Genomic DNA, 18268 nt, shown 5'->3' with positions numbered 1-18268 from the left:
CAATAGTGACTCGGGGCTTTGCTACAGCTATGAAATAGCTGCAGGAGCCAGTGACTCAGTGCGTTACCCTGTGTCCCTAATAATCTGTCTGATATAGAGCTTTGCTTTCTAGAGAAGTGAAAAATAACTTCATAATCTTAAATATTTGTAAATGCTTGACAGCATGTAGGAGGTACTTACAGATCAGAACATTTTTTCATCAACTACATTTTAGGATCTTCAATATTTGACATCACATCCTGAATTAATCCAAAATGTATGAATATTATTATCATATCTTTTTTAAAGCACCTTCAAATATGTCAACATTCACAAAGACAGTGTTGCAGACTTTGACCGTGCAGTTTACTGAGACGTGAGGCCTCGCGCACACAACAGGTATGTGAGATTTTCACATTTAATTTCTATCTTCATGACACTTTCAATATAGTTTGTTACACGAACACACACACACACATACATATAATTTATTAATACCCATTTTAGATTTGATTTTTCTGGAATCACCTGCATCAGGATACGTTGGTCATACCACATAACCCTCTTACCAATGGCAGCTTTTCAAAATAAACATTTAAAAAGTAACTAAACATATATTTCTCTCAGTAATGGTGGAAGTAATCAGCGAAATAATTGGACTACTTTTTAATGAGGTAACTAGGAACTGTAACTAATTGCCATTTTTCAGTGACTACAATACAGATCCAGTAATTACGTAACCTTAGATAACCCGTATATACACACTAATACTAGCAGAACTGTTTCTAGATAGTATGTACCTTCAAAATGGAATGAACTAATCCTCCACCTCTGGATTAAATGACTACAGGCCAGTCTCTTTTATGTAGCAGAGAGAATCTGAGCTAGAAGGTAGGTCAGCTCTTCCCCATTCCCAACCCATCCCAATTGGCAGCCTACTTAAGACACCTGTGGCATGAAGGCTGCCTTTCTTTGTCTGTGCCTGCTGGCTGCCACATGGTCATGTCTCTGAGGTGGGTAATGTGGCCTGGAGGTCATTTTAGACTTTTATTGAGTAGTGACTTTTATCTTAACAGAAGCATTGTGAGCATACATTGTGTTTGTGTTCAATAGTTTACTGTCTGTTGTGCACTGATGCCGTTGTCGCGGTGTCCATTAAAATCGATTTGAGGTTTGTTAACTTTTTTAGCAATGTTTAACTCCCACAAACCACACCAAATGTGTTAACATTGTGTTTGCCTCTTTTTGTAGTGGTGAATTGTTCCAGACTGAAGGACATCAGGGTAACTGTAGTACCTGCCCAGACAAAAATTAGCGTCATGTGCTTCATGGAGACGTGGCTGAACGAACTCACGCCGGACATGCATGTCGCTTTGGATAATTTTCCAAGCAGAGAGCAGACAGGCGAGCGACGGAGCGCGGTAAGAGGAGGGGTGGAGGCATAGCGATTCAGCACCAGTGTAAAGTATTACGTAATACGTGCTGTATTACCTTCTGAGGGAGTTCTCGCATGTCATCGTGATAACTGTGTACATCCCCCCCTCGGCTGATGCGGCAGCAGCATATGAGCTCTTACCTCGCTGTGAGGCTCTTACCTCGCTAATTGTCTCCACCTGTTCATTGTTACCTCGTGTATATATAGTCCGCGTCTCCCTTTGTCCTGTGCCAGATTGTCTTGTGCCATGTCTTGTACTGCCTTGCTATCTAGCGTTCCAAGATCCTTGTCTCGTGTTTCCCTTGTAAGTTTTGTGATTAGTCTAGTCTTGTATCTTTTGTTTGTCACTTTGTTATCGAGCCATTTTTGAGCCATTGATAGTTTTTGCTCTTTGCCAGTCAAGTTTATCCTTAGCGCTTTTCATTGTACTTTGTTGCATTACCAAGCCTATATTGGGGTCTTTTGTGAATAAATTTTCCCTTTATTTTGAAACCTCGCTGTGGTGTCTGTGGTCTGCATTCTTCAGTCCTGAAACCTCGTGCCTCCGGGCTTGTCACTTACACACTGGTCTCACAGCTGCAAACATCGCACCCCCAGGCCTTCGTCCTCATCTCAACCACAACCACACTACCCTGTCTTCAACTCTCCCCACCTTCACCCAGTATGTCAAATGCCACACAAGTAAGTAGCCGACTGATAATTGATTAATTGTGTCATGTGATGAATATCGGGGTATGCTTCTTACTATGATCACTGGGCAGTGGTGAAAACATCTACTGCATCTGCAATATCAGGGAAATGTCAGAAAATTAATACAAATACAAACGAATAGGCAATTACAGTACACAATACAAGATAGAAAAACATTTATTCCCACGGGATAAGGGAAGTCCGTATTTCACTCTTTACTTTACCGTAAAGGTATTCATGTCTGCAGAAATGAACGAATGTTGGTCAGTCTTTTAACTAAACAGCCACCCGAATGCTTCATGCAACATGTTAAAATCACAACATGTTTCTTCTGGAGCAGGATGCTCCCAGACCTGCTACAGGGGACTGGTTTACCAACATGTCACATTTTTCTCCTCTTATGAGTTTTCAGGTATGTATTAAGTAATCAAAAAATACCGATAAGAGAACCACTAAAGTACAACAAAACCAATAAAAACAGTGTTAGTTTTGGACCCTGCACACTGTGTTTCAACTGGGTGTTGAATTAGCCTAACGTTAGACGGTAAAATGTTACACAAACTATCATAAAGTTTCATTAATGCACTGACAAACGTTAACTTTGTAGAAATTAAAATGTGTTCCTTATGTTGTCTGCCTATCATTTCTTAAAAATTTAGCTACAGTATGTTAACCAAAATCATTCTAGCATGTGCACATGCTGTAAGTTAGGCTTCTCATCATCAGTGCTAGCAAAACTAATCAAATCAAATCCAACAATAATACAATATGTAATATAAAACATTTTATTTATTTATTATTTATTTAGGACAGTGCACATTGATGAACATTGCTGTAAATGTGCCAGTTTACAGCTGATTAGCTAATTTGCAACTGTAGTCCTTGGGCAGAATGTTAGTTGCCTAATAAAAATACATGGAAGTACACTTTAAAAACATGGAAGTACACATTACATAAAAATACACATTTCAAAATTACATTCACAAGCACGCAATTTAATACAGTCCAACTTCACCAGATCCAGTGGTCTCAGTCTACTTAATGGACACACTTCTGGGCATCCTTTAACCAGTCTTTAAGCTTTCCTTTAAAAGATGAATATGTAAGACCTTCCCTTACTGTGGAGGGAAGACTGTTCCAGATGTCCCCCCAAAAAAACAGACAACACATTTCTACCAAAAGTGGTACGTCTGGAAGGGATCTCTACGTCTCCTCTGTCACAGGCCCTGGTGTTCATACCCCTCATAAGACCGTGAAGACTTTTGTATATAGCGCAGGCAAATTTATAGACCTTGAAACTATGAAAACTTAGAAAACCATACTTTTTAAGGATATTACAGATGTGATAAGAGTAAGGTTTTTTGTCCAGTGTCTTTAAAGTTTTTTTTATAAAGGGATTCTATTGGTTTGAGTGCTGATGAACATGCCAGTGCCCAGTTAGTGAAACAATAGTCAATGTGTGAGAAGATCATGCAATGTAAAAACATGATCTTCTCAAACAATCAAAGACAGTTTCTACTTACCAAATAAGTAGTAAGATGGAGATGGATTGAACAAGCTGTAGCAAGGTAAAAAGCTGTGCACATGTGCAGCTCAGGCAATTTTTTCCCAGAATGCCAAAAATATTGCATGATACTGTTATCTAAGACACTTAGATAGCACGGTAAAGTGCTGTACAATAGGAATACATTAGAGTTCAGTTAAAAAAAACAGTAAATGAGCTGTAATTTCACAGATTTTCTGTAATATTAACAGTAAATCACTGTTTGTTGAAACTGCCGTAAATTTACAGAAATTATTTACAGTGTGGATCTGTCCTCGACTGCCCTCTGGACACCACTAAGGATGTAGGTGAGAGGAGGATGTTAGCAAAGCTGACATCCATCATGGACAACCCCTCCTACCCCCTGCATGACACAGTGGGGGCCCTTAGCAGCTCCTTTGGTAACAGACTGCTGCATCCAGTGTGTAAGAAGGAACGCTACCGCAGGTCCTTCATTCCATCAGATGTCAGATTATTCAGCTCCAGCATCATTTAACATAAGACGGTGTTGATGTTGTTTGACAAATTAAGCTCATATCCATACAGTTTGTGCAATATTACATATTTTCTTTTACATTTTGTGCAATGTTTACGTAGCATTTACTGTTTTGTATATTTTATTCTTCTGTGCAGTAGTAGTAACACTATTATTTTTGATCTGAAGGCAGTTTACATTGTTCTTTTTTTCCACAGCTACTGGGGCAATACACACTTTTTACATATTTTTTATATATTTTTTCTACATATTTTATTTTTCTTTAAAATAGTCAAATTTAATTTTGCTTGTATAATATGTACATATATATAGTCTACTTTTTATTTTGCATTTTGTTTTTTTTTTTCGAATGTTCTCCACCTCTGCTGCTATTTTTTCTCCCCACTGCTATGATATGCTGCTGTACTTCCCAAATTTCCCCGGCTGGGAATAAATAAAGTTTTATCTTATTGGTGCCAACCTGCCCTTATTCTGGACTTGCACACCCCCAGTCTTAGGATACGGGCAGGAAACATCACTGCAGACCCCTCACATCCTGGACACAACCTGTTCCAGCTTCTCCCCGCTACCGTTCACCGATCACCATGACAAGCTGACATAAAAACAGCTTCTTCCCACAAGTCGTCACCCTGATGAACAAATTCCTTGTATGTGCGCACATACTTGGCCAGTAAAACCCATTCTGATTCAGATTCTGACCTACAAACTGCCCTTGGACAAGAGTCTACATTCCCCTTGAAGATTTTAAAGCTTTATTATGATTTTTATGATTCTTCTAATTGTTTTGGTAAATTCCTTGTTTATTGTGCAGTTGTGTTGTTTTGGTGCTCTTGTGAATGTTGTTTGTTCTCTCAGGTCTCTATTGGAAAAGTTATCGTAATTTCAATGAGATTTCCTGACAAAATAAACATTAACTAAAAGGTAAAACCTGCTCAGAAATGTTACAGTCTTGATTTTGAACAAAAGTTACCTGAAAACGTGTTGTTTTTTTTAAAGACAAGCAACTGTGATATTGGAAATTAATTTAAGTTATGTTGGCTATTTGTCAGGTTCAAAAAATACCGAATCCAAGTTATTTCCTCACATTTTGTCCCGAGTGAATGTAGTGCTAAAGTGTTCAGCTGTTGACTATGTACACTAATCTACATGTACCACAGTAATACAATGGAATGAATGAAGTAACCATAATTAAAATACTGAAGTTTCATGAAGACAACACATTTTTCATGTTACTTTTCTCATTATTGTAACAATTGCAACTCAAATGTAGAGAAGTACAATGCTTGAAAATAGAGAAGATACGTATGTACAAGTTATGTTACTGAAATTTAAACACTGAGGCTCAAAACTGGCCTGCACTGGTTTTACTCACCTCTCGTGACTGGAATCAGTAAAATATAATCCATTAAAAAGACCAAACTGCACCACAAGATTCACAGAGGACAAATTTCTGCATAAGGTACTTTTTATGCTACTGACATAGTACAGTCTCTGGAGGGTCACAACAACACATCTAAAATACGAGGGCGTTGTGTGTTCTCCACTGAATAAAGACAACAGGTTAACAAGCATATCAAGGCCAGGAACTATAAATATTGACAGACCAGGCAGCAGAGTCTGGTTTTACACAAAAACAGGATTTGGTTCAATGGGAGATTTGCAGATCAGAGCGTGTGAATCGGTCAGTTTGTTGCAAGTCCGATATCATTTGAGAAATATTTTGGATAATTTGGCTTTCATTAAATGGACACAATACAAATTCTTATCAGTGCATGAGCAGATTTTTAGTTCAGGCTACCAGTACATAGAAAAGTCCCTTTGAAACCTACTGTAGAAATGTTTTCATGATACATACTGTATGAAACATACTAATTTCAGCTGTCTGTGTTTTGTAGGAGTGTATGATGCCAACTTTTTACATTACACTTTTTTACAACATCTTCAACAATAACTTCAACAAATTCACAATAAGTTATCACAAGTGAACGTGAGAGGCTGTGACAATTTCACCAAGAAGTGGCCTCAAGTTTCAGAAGAATGAACCCAACTCATAGTTTTGATTTTCCCACAAACTCATTTTATTTATTTTTTTGTTGCTTAATAATGAACAATAATAGTAACATAAAAAAGATGATACAGCATAACTCGTATCTCAGCTATATGAAGGCCACAGTTTTGGATCATATTTTGTTGGCTAGTTAAATCACATCATGTTGAGTTGTAAAAGAAACCATTTTGTTTTTATGATTCAAAAAGTTTATGTTTACAAGTGACAATAATGTCGCTAAAATTCCGACATTATTAAAAACATTTCATATTTAGTTTTCGTTGCTGTCCTGAATTTAAGCTTGTATTAGAAAACTTGTCAGTGTCTTTGGGCGTGACAGCAGGATCCAGTCTTGTGTTTAGATTGTCAGTGCAGTGAGGCTACACAGATCACTTCTGACTGACCTGGAATCTGTAAATCATCAACATGTTGATGCTGCATTTGCACTGAATTCATTGTTTTCCTCAGAGTGAACTTCTAAACCTCGTTGTGGCAAAGCTTCAACCATCAACCATGGATCAAACTGAACTGATGTGATGAGCTGATATCATGTTACAGGCACAAGCTGACAGAAACTGCTGTCTCCAGAAAAGAATGAAAAGGTAAATATTATCAGGATTTATAAGGATTTTAAAGTTATACAGTGTTGTCCACTCCATGTCACACACTGTAATATGCAGACAACACTTAATCATTCATGATCATTAGTTGTTCCAAATAACATCTGATTATTGTTAATGATAGGAGTGTTGATTCACGATAGAACGAATAACATGTTGATACATATATTGTTAATCCCAAGCTTCCCAACACACACTTTCCTTCACCATATTGTTTTTGATTATGTTTTTTATAGTGTTTCATATTTCAGGAAATAAAAAGGTGCTGTGTTTGCAGTGTGGAAACCAGTGAGGAAGGCACAGCAACACATTCTGCTCAGAGACGCTCCATCAAAGATTAGCTCAGGTTTGTTATTGAGAAATGAGTCACGCTAACATGCTCTGCTCTGATGGAAGATTCACTTTTAAAGGATCCAATCAGTGAAATCATTTCTGCCATCTGAGGGGAATCTGGACTGAATCAACCCAATCTCAGCTGGAAGAGGGGCAGAAGTGTCTCTTTATTACTGTGTGAGCGAGCATGGCTTGTGAGCTAAGTGAGCTAATCTTTCAGGACACGTCATTCGAAAACAAAAGCATTCACACAATCAGGCTCTGGATTAGGACGACGTAAAACTCAGGAATCAATGTGAAGGTCGATAGCCTGTCGGTCAGAGTTACCGTGGAAACAACCTGAGAAGACAACCAGACCAAACTGTGAGTGACGTCTTTTCTGCAAACCTGCATCCTGACTGAAACCAACATGTTTGACTCTTGAACTCTCTTCACTCTGTTGTTTGTGATGAGTGTGAAACCTGAGCAGAAAAACCTCCCTGTCAGACTCACGTCTTACTTTCAACATCAGATCATCAGATATCACTCATGTCATGGTTCTTCCTTCTTCTTCCACTTATTAATGAGCTCAGACTACCAGTTTGATGTGTATCAATGTGGTGATCCTAAAGCAGGCTGGTACTGATTTCAGGTCACAAAGGTCAACAGTTTTGTTATGGCCTACATGCACAGATGACCTATGTGGCTGTTTTTTGACTGAGGACGGGCTTTGGCACTGAAGTGTTGGCACAGCACTCTGGCTGCAGATTTATCAACACGTGTGTCCTGCTACCTTCAGATGGCTGCAGGGTTTCAAGAACTGATCAGCAGAGAAACTATTTCCACAGTCTAAAGCAGCTGTAGACAACAGATACTATAAGAATCACTCACGTACTGATATAGTATATATACTCTGATGTCACCAGTCAGTAGCAGAGTTGTGTCTTACTTAATTAGTCCAGGTCATGGAGATGAAGGTCGGAGCTTCATCTAAATATTTGGACCCAGCAGATCTGCGTTTCCGAAGACCTCCGCTACAATCCTGGAAGTGAAAGACAGAGAGAGATAAAGTGCAGGTTGAAGAGGACCAACACTGATCCCTTCATGCTGGACTGTTGCTGGTGATCGACAACATCTCACCTTCTGGATCCTTCAGTTTGATAGTTTACATGTTGAATAAGAACTCAAACAATGAGCAGAAAGTGCTCCTTTGTCCTGCCTTTACAATTCTGATTGCAATAAGAGAAAATATATAGAAATCTGATGGAACATAAAATACACACAGTGAAAGGCCACCATTCTGATTTCTGGAGATTAACCAAATCTTGTCTGGGAATATTTGCTCTTTGGACAAGGACCAAACCATGTTGCTGCATCGCCACCTGGAGGCAAAATGCCATCAAATGTTGCTGGATGATCTAAATGTTGTTTCAGCTGCACAGAGTGTTCAAGAGTGCCATCCATCCATCCATTGATTTCCGCTTATCCGGGGCCGGGTCGCGGGGGCAGCAGTCTAAGCAGGGATGCCCAGACTTCCCTCTCCCCAGACACTTCCTCCAGCTCTTCCGGGAGGACCCCGAGGCGTTCCCAGGCCAGCCGAGTGACATAGTCCCTCCAGCGTGTCCTGGGTCTTCCCCGGGGTCTCTTCCCGGTGGGACATGCCCGGAACACCCTCCCAGGAAGGTGTCCAGGAGGCATCCGGTAAAGATGCCTGAGCCACCACAGCTGGCTCCTCTTGACGTGGAGGAGCAGCGGCTGTACTCTGAGCTCCCCCCGAGTGACAGAGCTCCTCACCCTATCTCTAAGGGAGCGCCCCGCCACCCTGTGGAGGAAACTCATTTCAGCCGCTTGTATCCGAGATCTTGTTCTTTCGGTCATGACCCAAAGTTCATGACCATAGGTGAGGGTAGGAACGTAGATTGGCCGGTAAATAGAGAGCTTTGCCTTTCAGCTCAGCTCCTTCTTCACCACGACGGACCGGTACAACGACCGCATCACTGCAGCTGCCGCACCGATCCACCTGTCAATCTCACATTCCATCCTTCCCTCACTTGTGAACAAGACCCCAAGATACTTAAACTCCTCCACTTGAGGCAGGATCTCTCCTCTAACCTGGAGGAGGCAAGCCACCCTTTTCCGGTCGAGAACCATGGCCTCGGACTTGGAGGTGCTGATTCTCATCCCAGCCGCTTTGCACTCGGCTGCAAACCCCCCCAACACATGCTGGAGGTCCTGGTTCGAAGAAGCCAACAGGACAACATCATCCGCAAAAAGCAGAAATGAGATCCTGTGGTCCCCAAACCAGACTCCCTCCGGCCCTTGGCTGCACCGAGAAATTCTGTCCATAAAAATAATGAACAGAACCGGTGACAAAGGGCAGCCCTGCCGGAGTCCAACATGCACTAGGAACAAGTCTGACTTACTGCCGGCAATGTGAACCAAGCTCCTGCTCCGGTCATACAGAGACCGGACGGCCCGTAGTAGAGGGCCCCGGACTCCATACTCCCGAAGCACCTCCCACAGAATGCCACGAGGGACACGGTCGAATGCCTTCGCCAAATCCACAAAACACATGTGGACTGGTTGGGCAAACTCTCATGAACCCTCGAGCACCCTGCGGAGGGTGTTGAGCTGGTCCAGTGTTCCACGACCAGGATGAAAACCGCATTGTTCCTCCTGAATCCGCGGTTTGACTATCGGCCGAATTCTCCTCTCCAGTACCCTGGAATAGACTTTACCAGGGAGGCTGAGGAGTGTGATCCCCCTATAGTTGGAGCACACCCTCCGGTCCCCCTTCTTAAATAGAGGGACCACCACCCCGGTCTGCCGGTCCAGGGGCACTGTCCCCAACTGCCACGCAATGTTGCAGAGGCATGTAAGCCAAGACAGCCCCACAACATCCAGGAACTTGAGGTACTCAGGGCGGATCTCATCCACCCCCGGTGCCTTGTTCAAGAGTGATGCAGCTCATGTCAAACAGTTCAGGACTAGAAGAGTGAACAAACAAAGAGCAAACAGAAAGTCTTTGGTGGAGGTGATGGAAGCTCCGCAGCAGTCTGACACATCTGTAAACTGCTGTTCTAACTGCTTTTCAGAAGAACTCGTGGGGGCTAGGGCCTGTTTTCAGTGATGAGCAGCTTGTTTCGTGTGTGTGTGTGGTGTGTTTGGAAGGCGTACCGGGGTGCAGGTCTGGTTCAGGCTGGCACACAGGTTGACTTTGCAGTGCATGGAGACCTCAGAAGAGCTCCTAGAGAACTGGAACATGTTGAAGAAGAAGTAGTTGGACGTTCCCTCTCCGTTTCCCACCACATTCACCGTCTGATCATCAGGGTTCGCACAGCTGTTGACAAACAGGAAAACACACATCACATCAGAGCACACTTTGTTTTCAGGAATCAAAAAGCAGTCCCTGCTTCTGATTCATTTGGAACAGCAGCGAGCAGCGACCACCTCTGTGAGCGTCTCACCCGTCTACAATCAGGTTGTATCTCAGACTCTCAGCCTGGTTGGCTGCCCAGCAGGAGTCGGTCACCAGGGCGACCAAACCGTCACCCAGCCCGTCAGTCTCCAGCTCCACCCAGATCTGCTGGTTCAACTGGACTTCAGTGTTGGAGTCCACAGCTTGCGTGCGTCCGGCGTCGGTATAGGCCTTCATGGTCAGAGTGTAATTCCAAGTTCCAGATGTGATCGTCTCAATCACAGAGCTGCAGAGAACACACACACACACACACACACACACACACACACACAGCTCAGCTGTCTTATACTCACAAACCTCTTCACAACAAGCTTCACAACACAAAGTTAACAGCCTCCACTCACCTGTCTTTGATTCTGAAGGTCACAGTGTTGACATCTGGCTGAGTGAAGACGCAGGAGAAGTCGATGAAGACTTGGTCCTGGCGAGTGATGTTGTCAGAGACGCTGTTGTTGCCTACGATGCTGTTCATGTAGATCAGTTGGCTGTTGTTGGCCTGCAGGATCACAGAGATTCAGATGTTGTTCTGGCACAAATTCATCACAACTCTTTACATTCAGCTGTGCAGTGAGACATTTGTTAGGTGTTGACTGGTGAGAATCAGCTTCATAGATGACCAATATCTCTAGAAACCAAGGAGGTCACAGCTGAAACCAAACCACAGAAAGATCCCAAACCAGAGGAGAGCAGGAGAAGCTCAGCAGAGTGCTGGAAGAGATTTGGCTGCTTGTTGAGAGTAAAGACGTGGTGGAGAACCCACCATGACCTCCGTCCCACAGGTGTTGCTGCCGTTGTAGCTGAAGGTCACCATGTGGTCCAGCTCATCTCTCTGACCCGTGCAGGTGGGGTCATTGAGGTGTAACAACGTATAGTCGATGCCTTTCTCCTCCAGGAGACACCCGACCAGAGTAACTGAGGCTGAGTTCTCCTCGCAGACCGTCGGGTGACCTGAATGTCCAGCAGGACAGACGAGGGAAACAGGAACATGACCATGAGAGAGAGGACAGACTGTACAGACATTTACACCATGTGGGACACAACAAGTCAAACCATTCAGTCCTGCTTTGCTGACATTTGTCTTTTCTTTCATTCAGAGCTGCTCTACAGGCAGAAATAAAGGAGGGAACCAAACGACCAGTTTTTATGGTCGTTTGGTTCGTCTGTGCTCCTGATGACAAACATTCAGTCAAACTGAGTGTTGAAGGTCAGTTATCAGCAGCTCCACAATTTGTGTGAAACAACTCTCCCTGTGAGAAAACCCTGCAGCCTCTGAGGATCAGGACTCTGCACAAGTCAGTCGTGTTGTTGTGTCACAGCTGACGTACCCAAAGCGTCATTCGATCTGTACGGGAAGGCAAAAATGGCCCGACAGAAGCAGCCGATTCCACCACTGATGGTCTCAGCACAGAACTCATGATCGCTGCAGATCCTTCCCTGACAGAAGGGCTGAGGGGGGGCTGAGAGAGACACAGAGAGATACACATGTATACTATAATGGTACAAAGTGAAATAATAAAATGGCACTAAAGAAACAGTGTTCAGTACAGACACTGGCTGTTTTTAATGCAGATGACTGATTGATTCTGTCACAAACACACAATGACTGCAACGCCAATTTAATCAATTCTCCACAAACTGCTGTGAAAACTGAAAGTTTCACTCAAAAAATTACAGAGAAAGACTTTTTCCTGTCAGACATTTGTTGTCTTTCAGTATTTCAGTTTGAATGAAAGTAGAACAAGTTCCCATTTGTTTAAATGTGAATTCTGTCATTCAAAGCGACTCGTTGATAAAGCTTCACTCAATTGAACTGAAGTGAGAGAAGTCTTACAGCAGCCGACCGTTGACCTCCAGCTGTCCAGTGTGTCGTTGCTGCTGCGCAAGCTGCAGCTTCTGGCATAGGCCTCCTGGAACTGACAGTTCAGACCGTCCACCGCAGGGTATTTGCACAAAGTGTCGATGCAGGCGTTTACGTAGGACTCTGGGTCGGTGTGGTTGTGACAGGCGGTGAAGGGCTCCTCCAACAGGAGGTTACAGCTGTTCCACAGATGTGAAGAGACAGAAAGGGAGACAGAAGGATGAAGTCCAGTCAGCGCTGTGTTACGTTCTATAACTGGGAATAAACCTAAACACGGGACAGCTGTTGAAGCTTCATGTCACACAGATTTCTGTTCACACAAAATGTGATTAACTCTGTTCCCCAAATGAGTTCAGGTGTGTTTATCTCCCATCCCTCCTCACATCACATGACATTCAACATGTGATGGAACATGTCATTCAGCACACAGATGGAAGTAGAATACAGAGAGATGTTTCTTCTGCTCACCGTTCAGTCATCATGGTGCAGTTGATGGAACTGTCAGCAGTGTCATTGTACTGCACCTCACAGCTAGAGGGCGACACACAACACAAGGTGAGGACTGTTCCCCTGCTCTGACTTATTCAGATAAACACAAACACACTTTCTGAGTGTTATAGATACACATTAGCTTTGTGTCTTTGTTTCAGTCCACAAGTCAAAAGGCAGAAGAACCTTTCTTCTTTTTCAAGAGGCGTCCAGATCATTTCAAAGTCAAGTCCTGGAAATGCTCATTGTTGTGAGACAACCAAGAAATCACAACATACAGAGTCAACCAAAATATTAAGAGTCCAGACAAGTTAAGATGTGTTCAGGAACTGAATTTCAATATGAGACTACAAAGTACATTGAACCCGGTGATCAACAGCATTCAGTGGGTTGTGATTGAGGTCTCACCTGCTGCCAATGTCCTCAGTAAGTCTCTCATCACTCACAGACGCGCTGGAGTTGGCACACAATCCCAGCAGTCCTGAATCTAGTTCTGCAGGTCCTGGACAGGTTCAGTACAGGATGTGGGTCAGATCAGTGTCAACGTTCATACTGGGTGAACAGCAGCTCACTAAAGGACAGCTGAGTTTAGTCCTGATGCCCCAGATGAGGGCTGAGCACCACAATTACTAGTCTTATCCTGTGTGGTGAGTGGCAGGATTTCAGTTTCTGTACCTATGAAGATGATCTGTGCAGTGTTCCCATCAAAGAAGACCAAAGTAATGGACTCGGATTGCCACACGTAGACTGCGACTCCAGTCGGGTCCACAAAGATCAACACACTGTTTCCCAGAAAAGCCAAGCCGTTGATGGTCAGTGTTGTGTTCCCCTCCTGCATCACAGCAGAGAGACAAAGTGGAGGAAACACAGCTCAAACATCACAAACACACACAAACAGACTGTTTTCACTGCAACAACCACTGAGTTCACCAGAATTCAAACAACTGCTTCTAATGTGACTGAGAAGAAAGATGAGAGCTGACTCAGCAGAGGATGTGACGAGGATTTGGGATCACAGTCCACACTGACACCAGACTGTGGCTGTAGGTAGCTTACCTTAACTATCCCGCCTTGTTCCAGGTGAACATCATCCTGCCCCTGCAGCCGCAGTGTCACGCTGTCCAAAAAGCTCACATCTCTACGACGACGTTCCTGGAAGTTCGCCACCACAGTGAGGTTTTCGATTGATGAACCTGTCAGCAGGGTGTACCCACACCGATCCTCCACAGTCTTCAGTTGGTCGTTAAAGTCAATGACAGCGGGGCCGGTCACAGTGCAGATGGGGACAAACTTGCAGCTGATGGAGGCGGAGAGGGACAGAAACAGCAAACACCATCAGCAGCTGCTGCTGAGGGCCGCGGCCACCAGGGGGCCCTCAAACAAACAAACTACAGGAGTGAAGTCTTCTGTTCATGTTCATGTCATAATTGAGGCATTTATCTCCTGAATATTTGATTGTCATGTTTTCAGGTCTGGCCCACATGTCAGCCAACAGCAGTTACAGATATCAGCCTCACTGTTCTCTCATCTCTTTGCTCCTATCAGAGCTGCATTTGAGCTGCGTTGAGTTCCTGCTGATGCAAACCCAACATTTCCTGCTGCTGCTGCTTCACATTAAAAGCTTCCTGCAGTCAAATCTGTTGCTCTCAGTGACGCGTCCCTGAATAAAGATTCCTCATCAAGTTCCTGTATCATCACAGCTCCTTCTCGTCAACGTGAAGCACACATACTTACGTGTTGTTGCCATGACAACGCTCCAGAGGGCCACATATGTCGTTGGGCTGAATGGTTGCCACACTATCACAGTAAACAGTGGAGCAGGTGTCTGGGTCAGAACTGATCTCATCATCATAGTAATACACAACACCTGTGAAGTGAAGAATCAGGTTCAAATGTCATAGTTCACTTTATAGTTTACAAACTGTCCAATAACAAGAGACAGCAACATATTAATACTACAGTTCAGTTTTGAATGGTAGATTTATGTAGATTTATGGATCCAGTGGATTTCCCAACCTGACTGTCTGCATGCGCTGATGTCTTTGTAGATCGGGCCTGTGTTTGTCAAATTCACTGAACCTACAGAATCATCGTTGGCCACAAATTCAAACTCCTAGACAGCAACAAACACAACCAATGTTAGGATCACAGAGCAGAGATCATGATTTCAGACATGATTAAAAGAAGCTAAACTCAGTAGAAAAATGACTCTGTCTTGTCCGCTTGTTCAACTAAACATGACGTGTTGCCTTATTTTTGTTCAACTGATGGTAAAAAGTAACTGTGTCCAGATTTCTTCAAGTATTTGTAGTTTGATGTTTGTCTTTATTTAGATAGCCAACAGTAGAAAAGAGGGAGGGTCGCTATGCAACAAAGGTCCTGGACTGGACTCAAACTGGGGGTGTTGGGATCACATGGTTGCATGACGCTGTGTGGAGCTTTGATGTGATTCCAGCATCTTGAAATGATTCTGGTATCATACATTTTGGTGGAGAAATGAAACAATCCTGCTGAACTCTGGTGCAGTCTATGTGCTGCCTTCAATCCTTTGGTGTCAGTATCACTGGGTCACTTTGGGAGGGTGAGGGGTGATGGGGGAGCAGTGTGCATTGGTTTCTCCAAGTGTCTTTCTTGATATCGCCACTAGGAGTCAGAAATGTTCAAATCCTACACACATCAGCTTGAACATGAAATTCACTTCACACACACACACACACTCACACACACACACACACAACAGGTGACAAATTAAAAAGAAAACCTGAATTAACGAGTGGAGAAACATAATGAATGCAGATGCTTCTGCACAGGTTCACTGCATGGTGCAATCAAACAATGAACATCCAATCATGTTCAGTCTCGTTGACTCTGATTTTGAATCAAGACGGCAAAAGGATCTAAGTGACTTTGAAAGAGGGTTCATTGTCGGGGGGCTGATGGCAGGAGCTCAACTGACCGCTGTTTCAACAGGCTGGGAACATTTAATGAGCGTGACGCTCGTGCGTTAGTGTTTTTTATCTGTCAGGAAAAACAGAAGATCATCTCCTCCTCAGACGACTGAGAATGATGAAACATTTCTATCCTGATGGGAGTGGTCTCTTCCAGGATGACAGTGCCTCCATCCATCGGGTACGAGGACTCACTGAATGTTCTGATGAGCATGAAAATGATGTGAATCATGTGCCGTGGCCTTCACAGTCAACGATCTAAACACCAAATGAGGGAATATCTTTTGGAAGAATGGTGTTCATCCCTCCTGTAGAGTTCCAGAGACTTGTAAAATCAATGGCAACAGCTCACAAAGACACTTTATGTTGGTTTTTCCTTTCATTTGACACTTCATACTCACATGTGGACCCGGGTCTTCTGCTTCTAATTTCACAGCTGCTTGTGAGCCAAAGCTGCTTATTGTCAGAGAAAACTGTAAAGAGCCAACAGAGGAGTTACTGTCAGTATTAGGAAATTTACTCCAAGAGATTTCAGAAAAGTTCTTGATAATTTGTTCTTTTGAGTGTTTAAACAGTTAAATTTCCATTTATTGAGTCATGACAGTGAACAACACTCACAGGAAGTGAACTGATATTCCCACTGAACTCCAGTGAGCATATCAGTGGCCTGGAAATATTCAAATTCTGATGGTAATGTGTTTCATTGTCAACCACTGCATTGTAGAAAAATGTATTATCATCGAGTGCAGGCCCAACAATACAGTCCATACTCATGTTGAAACAGGCTTTGAATGATTCATTCGTGGCAGTCACCTGTTAAAATGAAAGAGACACAACGAGTGAATTAACAAAAGAACTTTTCTACAAAGAGCTCTGGCCAACTTCACTTCACTCAGTGAGTTGTGGAGGTTTCAGTCAGAGCTCTCACTCTTCTGGATGTTACATCAGTTGATGTTCAGACATTCAGTGTCACTGCACTGGACATTAATGAGACACTAGATGGACAAAGACAGATATTCTCAAGCATCAGGCTCCTTCCTACTTACATACAGCGTTGTGAACTGCTCTCCATAATATGAGATGGGACAAGAGGAGATGTTTAATGTTGCAGAACCAACATACTGCTGCTCAGCACCTGAAGACGATGGAGACACATGAGACGTCAGAACTAGAGTCTGTGAGCTGGTTGGACAACAGGGAAGGATTCAAATGTTGACTTCATGAAGGAATAAAACAGAGTTTGTTTATCAGTCAATCAAAACTTTTCATATCACATCATGAGGTCCCACTTCTTCTTAGAAACAAAGAGGTGTCAGGAACATCTCTCCATATTTGGCAGATTATCAGCACTTAAAGTTTCTGACTGACTTCAAGTCTTTCTGCTCTTTGTCCTCAGACTGTTTGCTAATTTATTATGTTGCTTCTACTGAAGTCCCTCAACTCGTCTTGTGGGTGGAGTTTCAACATGGCTGCCTCGGGCGTGTGTGCTTACCAGGCAGCAGCCCAATGAGAGCAGACAGGAGGAGCAGGGGGCGGAGCATGTTGGAGGAGGCCAATCAGCTGGCAGAGAGCTGGAAGACACACAGTTGGACAGAAAGTCACAGCCACATTCAAAGTTCAAGTCTTTTCCTGACAAACTCCATCCATCCATTATCTGTACACCGTTTAATCCTCTGCAGGGTCACGGGGGGGCTGGAGCCTATACCAGCCATCTCAGGCGAAGGCAGGGGACACCCTGGGCAGGTCGCCAGCCTATCACAGGGCTACACATAGAGACAAACAACCAAGCACACCTCTCATTCACACCTACGGACAATTTAGAGTCATCAGTGAACCTCAGCATGTTTTTGGACTGTGGGAGGAAGCCGGAGAACCCGGTGAAAACCCACGCTGCACAGGGAGAACATGCAAACTCCACACAGAAAGATCTCAGGCGTCCTTACCGGGACGCGAACCGGTTGTCAGGCTGTGAGGCGACGCTGCTACCCACCAAACCACTGTGCAGCCCTGACAAACTCCAACATTTTTTAATATTATATTATATGATAATATAATACAACTCAAACATTTCTCCAGTTTACCAGCAACAAATAATTAATATCAATGATGAGAATAAGCTCTTACTAAAACTTGTTAAATGGAGAAGCACAAAAAATGACCTCTTATATTCTAACTGTATCTGAGATCAAGTTGTGACCGTAATACTGACGTTCTCCTCGGTTGTCTGCACCGCGCTCACCTGGGTGGTGGTGGATTTTCTGTCTTGCCATTTCCTGTTTTATTTTGAAGGTCTAACTCTCCTCTCGTTTCAGTGCACTTCCCCTTCCTCATGTGTCACCTGTGTGTCCGACCCGATCACCTGTTGTCTCCACC

At 43.4% G+C, this 18268-nt stretch overlaps 1 protein-coding gene and 1 long non-coding RNA gene across 2 annotated transcripts; both read right to left on the bottom strand.

Moving 5' to 3' along the window:
- Positions 1-10103: 10103 nt before the first annotated feature.
- Positions 10104-16073, bottom strand: LOC121626986. The gene is made up of 14 exons (XM_041965744.1): positions 16059-16073; positions 14964-15060; positions 14682-14814; positions 14004-14244; positions 13623-13779; positions 13356-13449; positions 12927-12989; positions 12432-12637; positions 11926-12057; positions 11361-11548; positions 10945-11096; positions 10590-10826; positions 10300-10462; positions 10104-10109 (listed from the first exon to the last, which is right to left on the bottom strand). The coding sequence occupies exons 1-14, from the start codon at positions 16071-16073 to the stop codon at positions 10104-10106; spliced, it is 1884 nt and encodes a 627-aa protein (XP_041821678.1).
- Positions 16074-16571: 498 nt separating this feature from the next.
- Positions 16572-17467, bottom strand: LOC121626783. Its single transcript, XR_006007974.1, has 3 exons — positions 17388-17467; positions 16942-17030; positions 16572-16708 (listed from the first exon to the last, which is right to left on the bottom strand). It is a non-coding gene; the product is annotated as an uncharacterized LOC121626783 (long non-coding RNA).
- Positions 17468-18268: the final 801 nt, after the last annotated feature.

Source organism: Chelmon rostratus, chromosome 23, assembly GCF_017976325.1.
Source record: "Chelmon rostratus isolate fCheRos1 chromosome 23, fCheRos1.pri, whole genome shotgun sequence".
Taxonomy (NCBI): Eukaryota; Metazoa; Chordata; class Actinopteri; order Chaetodontiformes; family Chaetodontidae; genus Chelmon; species Chelmon rostratus.
Note: the sequence above shows the minus strand (reverse complement) of the source record. Positions and strands in the feature narration are given on the sequence as shown.

Bases quoted from the DNA above. Each gene is read 5' to 3' on its own strand.
- LOC121626986 (XM_041965744.1), bottom strand. The intron at 12,638-12,926 runs GTGAGCAGAAGA...TCTGTGGAACAG, and splicing joins TGCACCATGATGACTGAACG to CTGTAACCTCCTGTTGGAGG. The intron at 10,827-10,944 runs GTGAGTGGAGGC...TGTTCTCTGCAG, and splicing joins ACCTTCAGAATCAAAGACAG to CTCTGTGATTGAGACGATCA.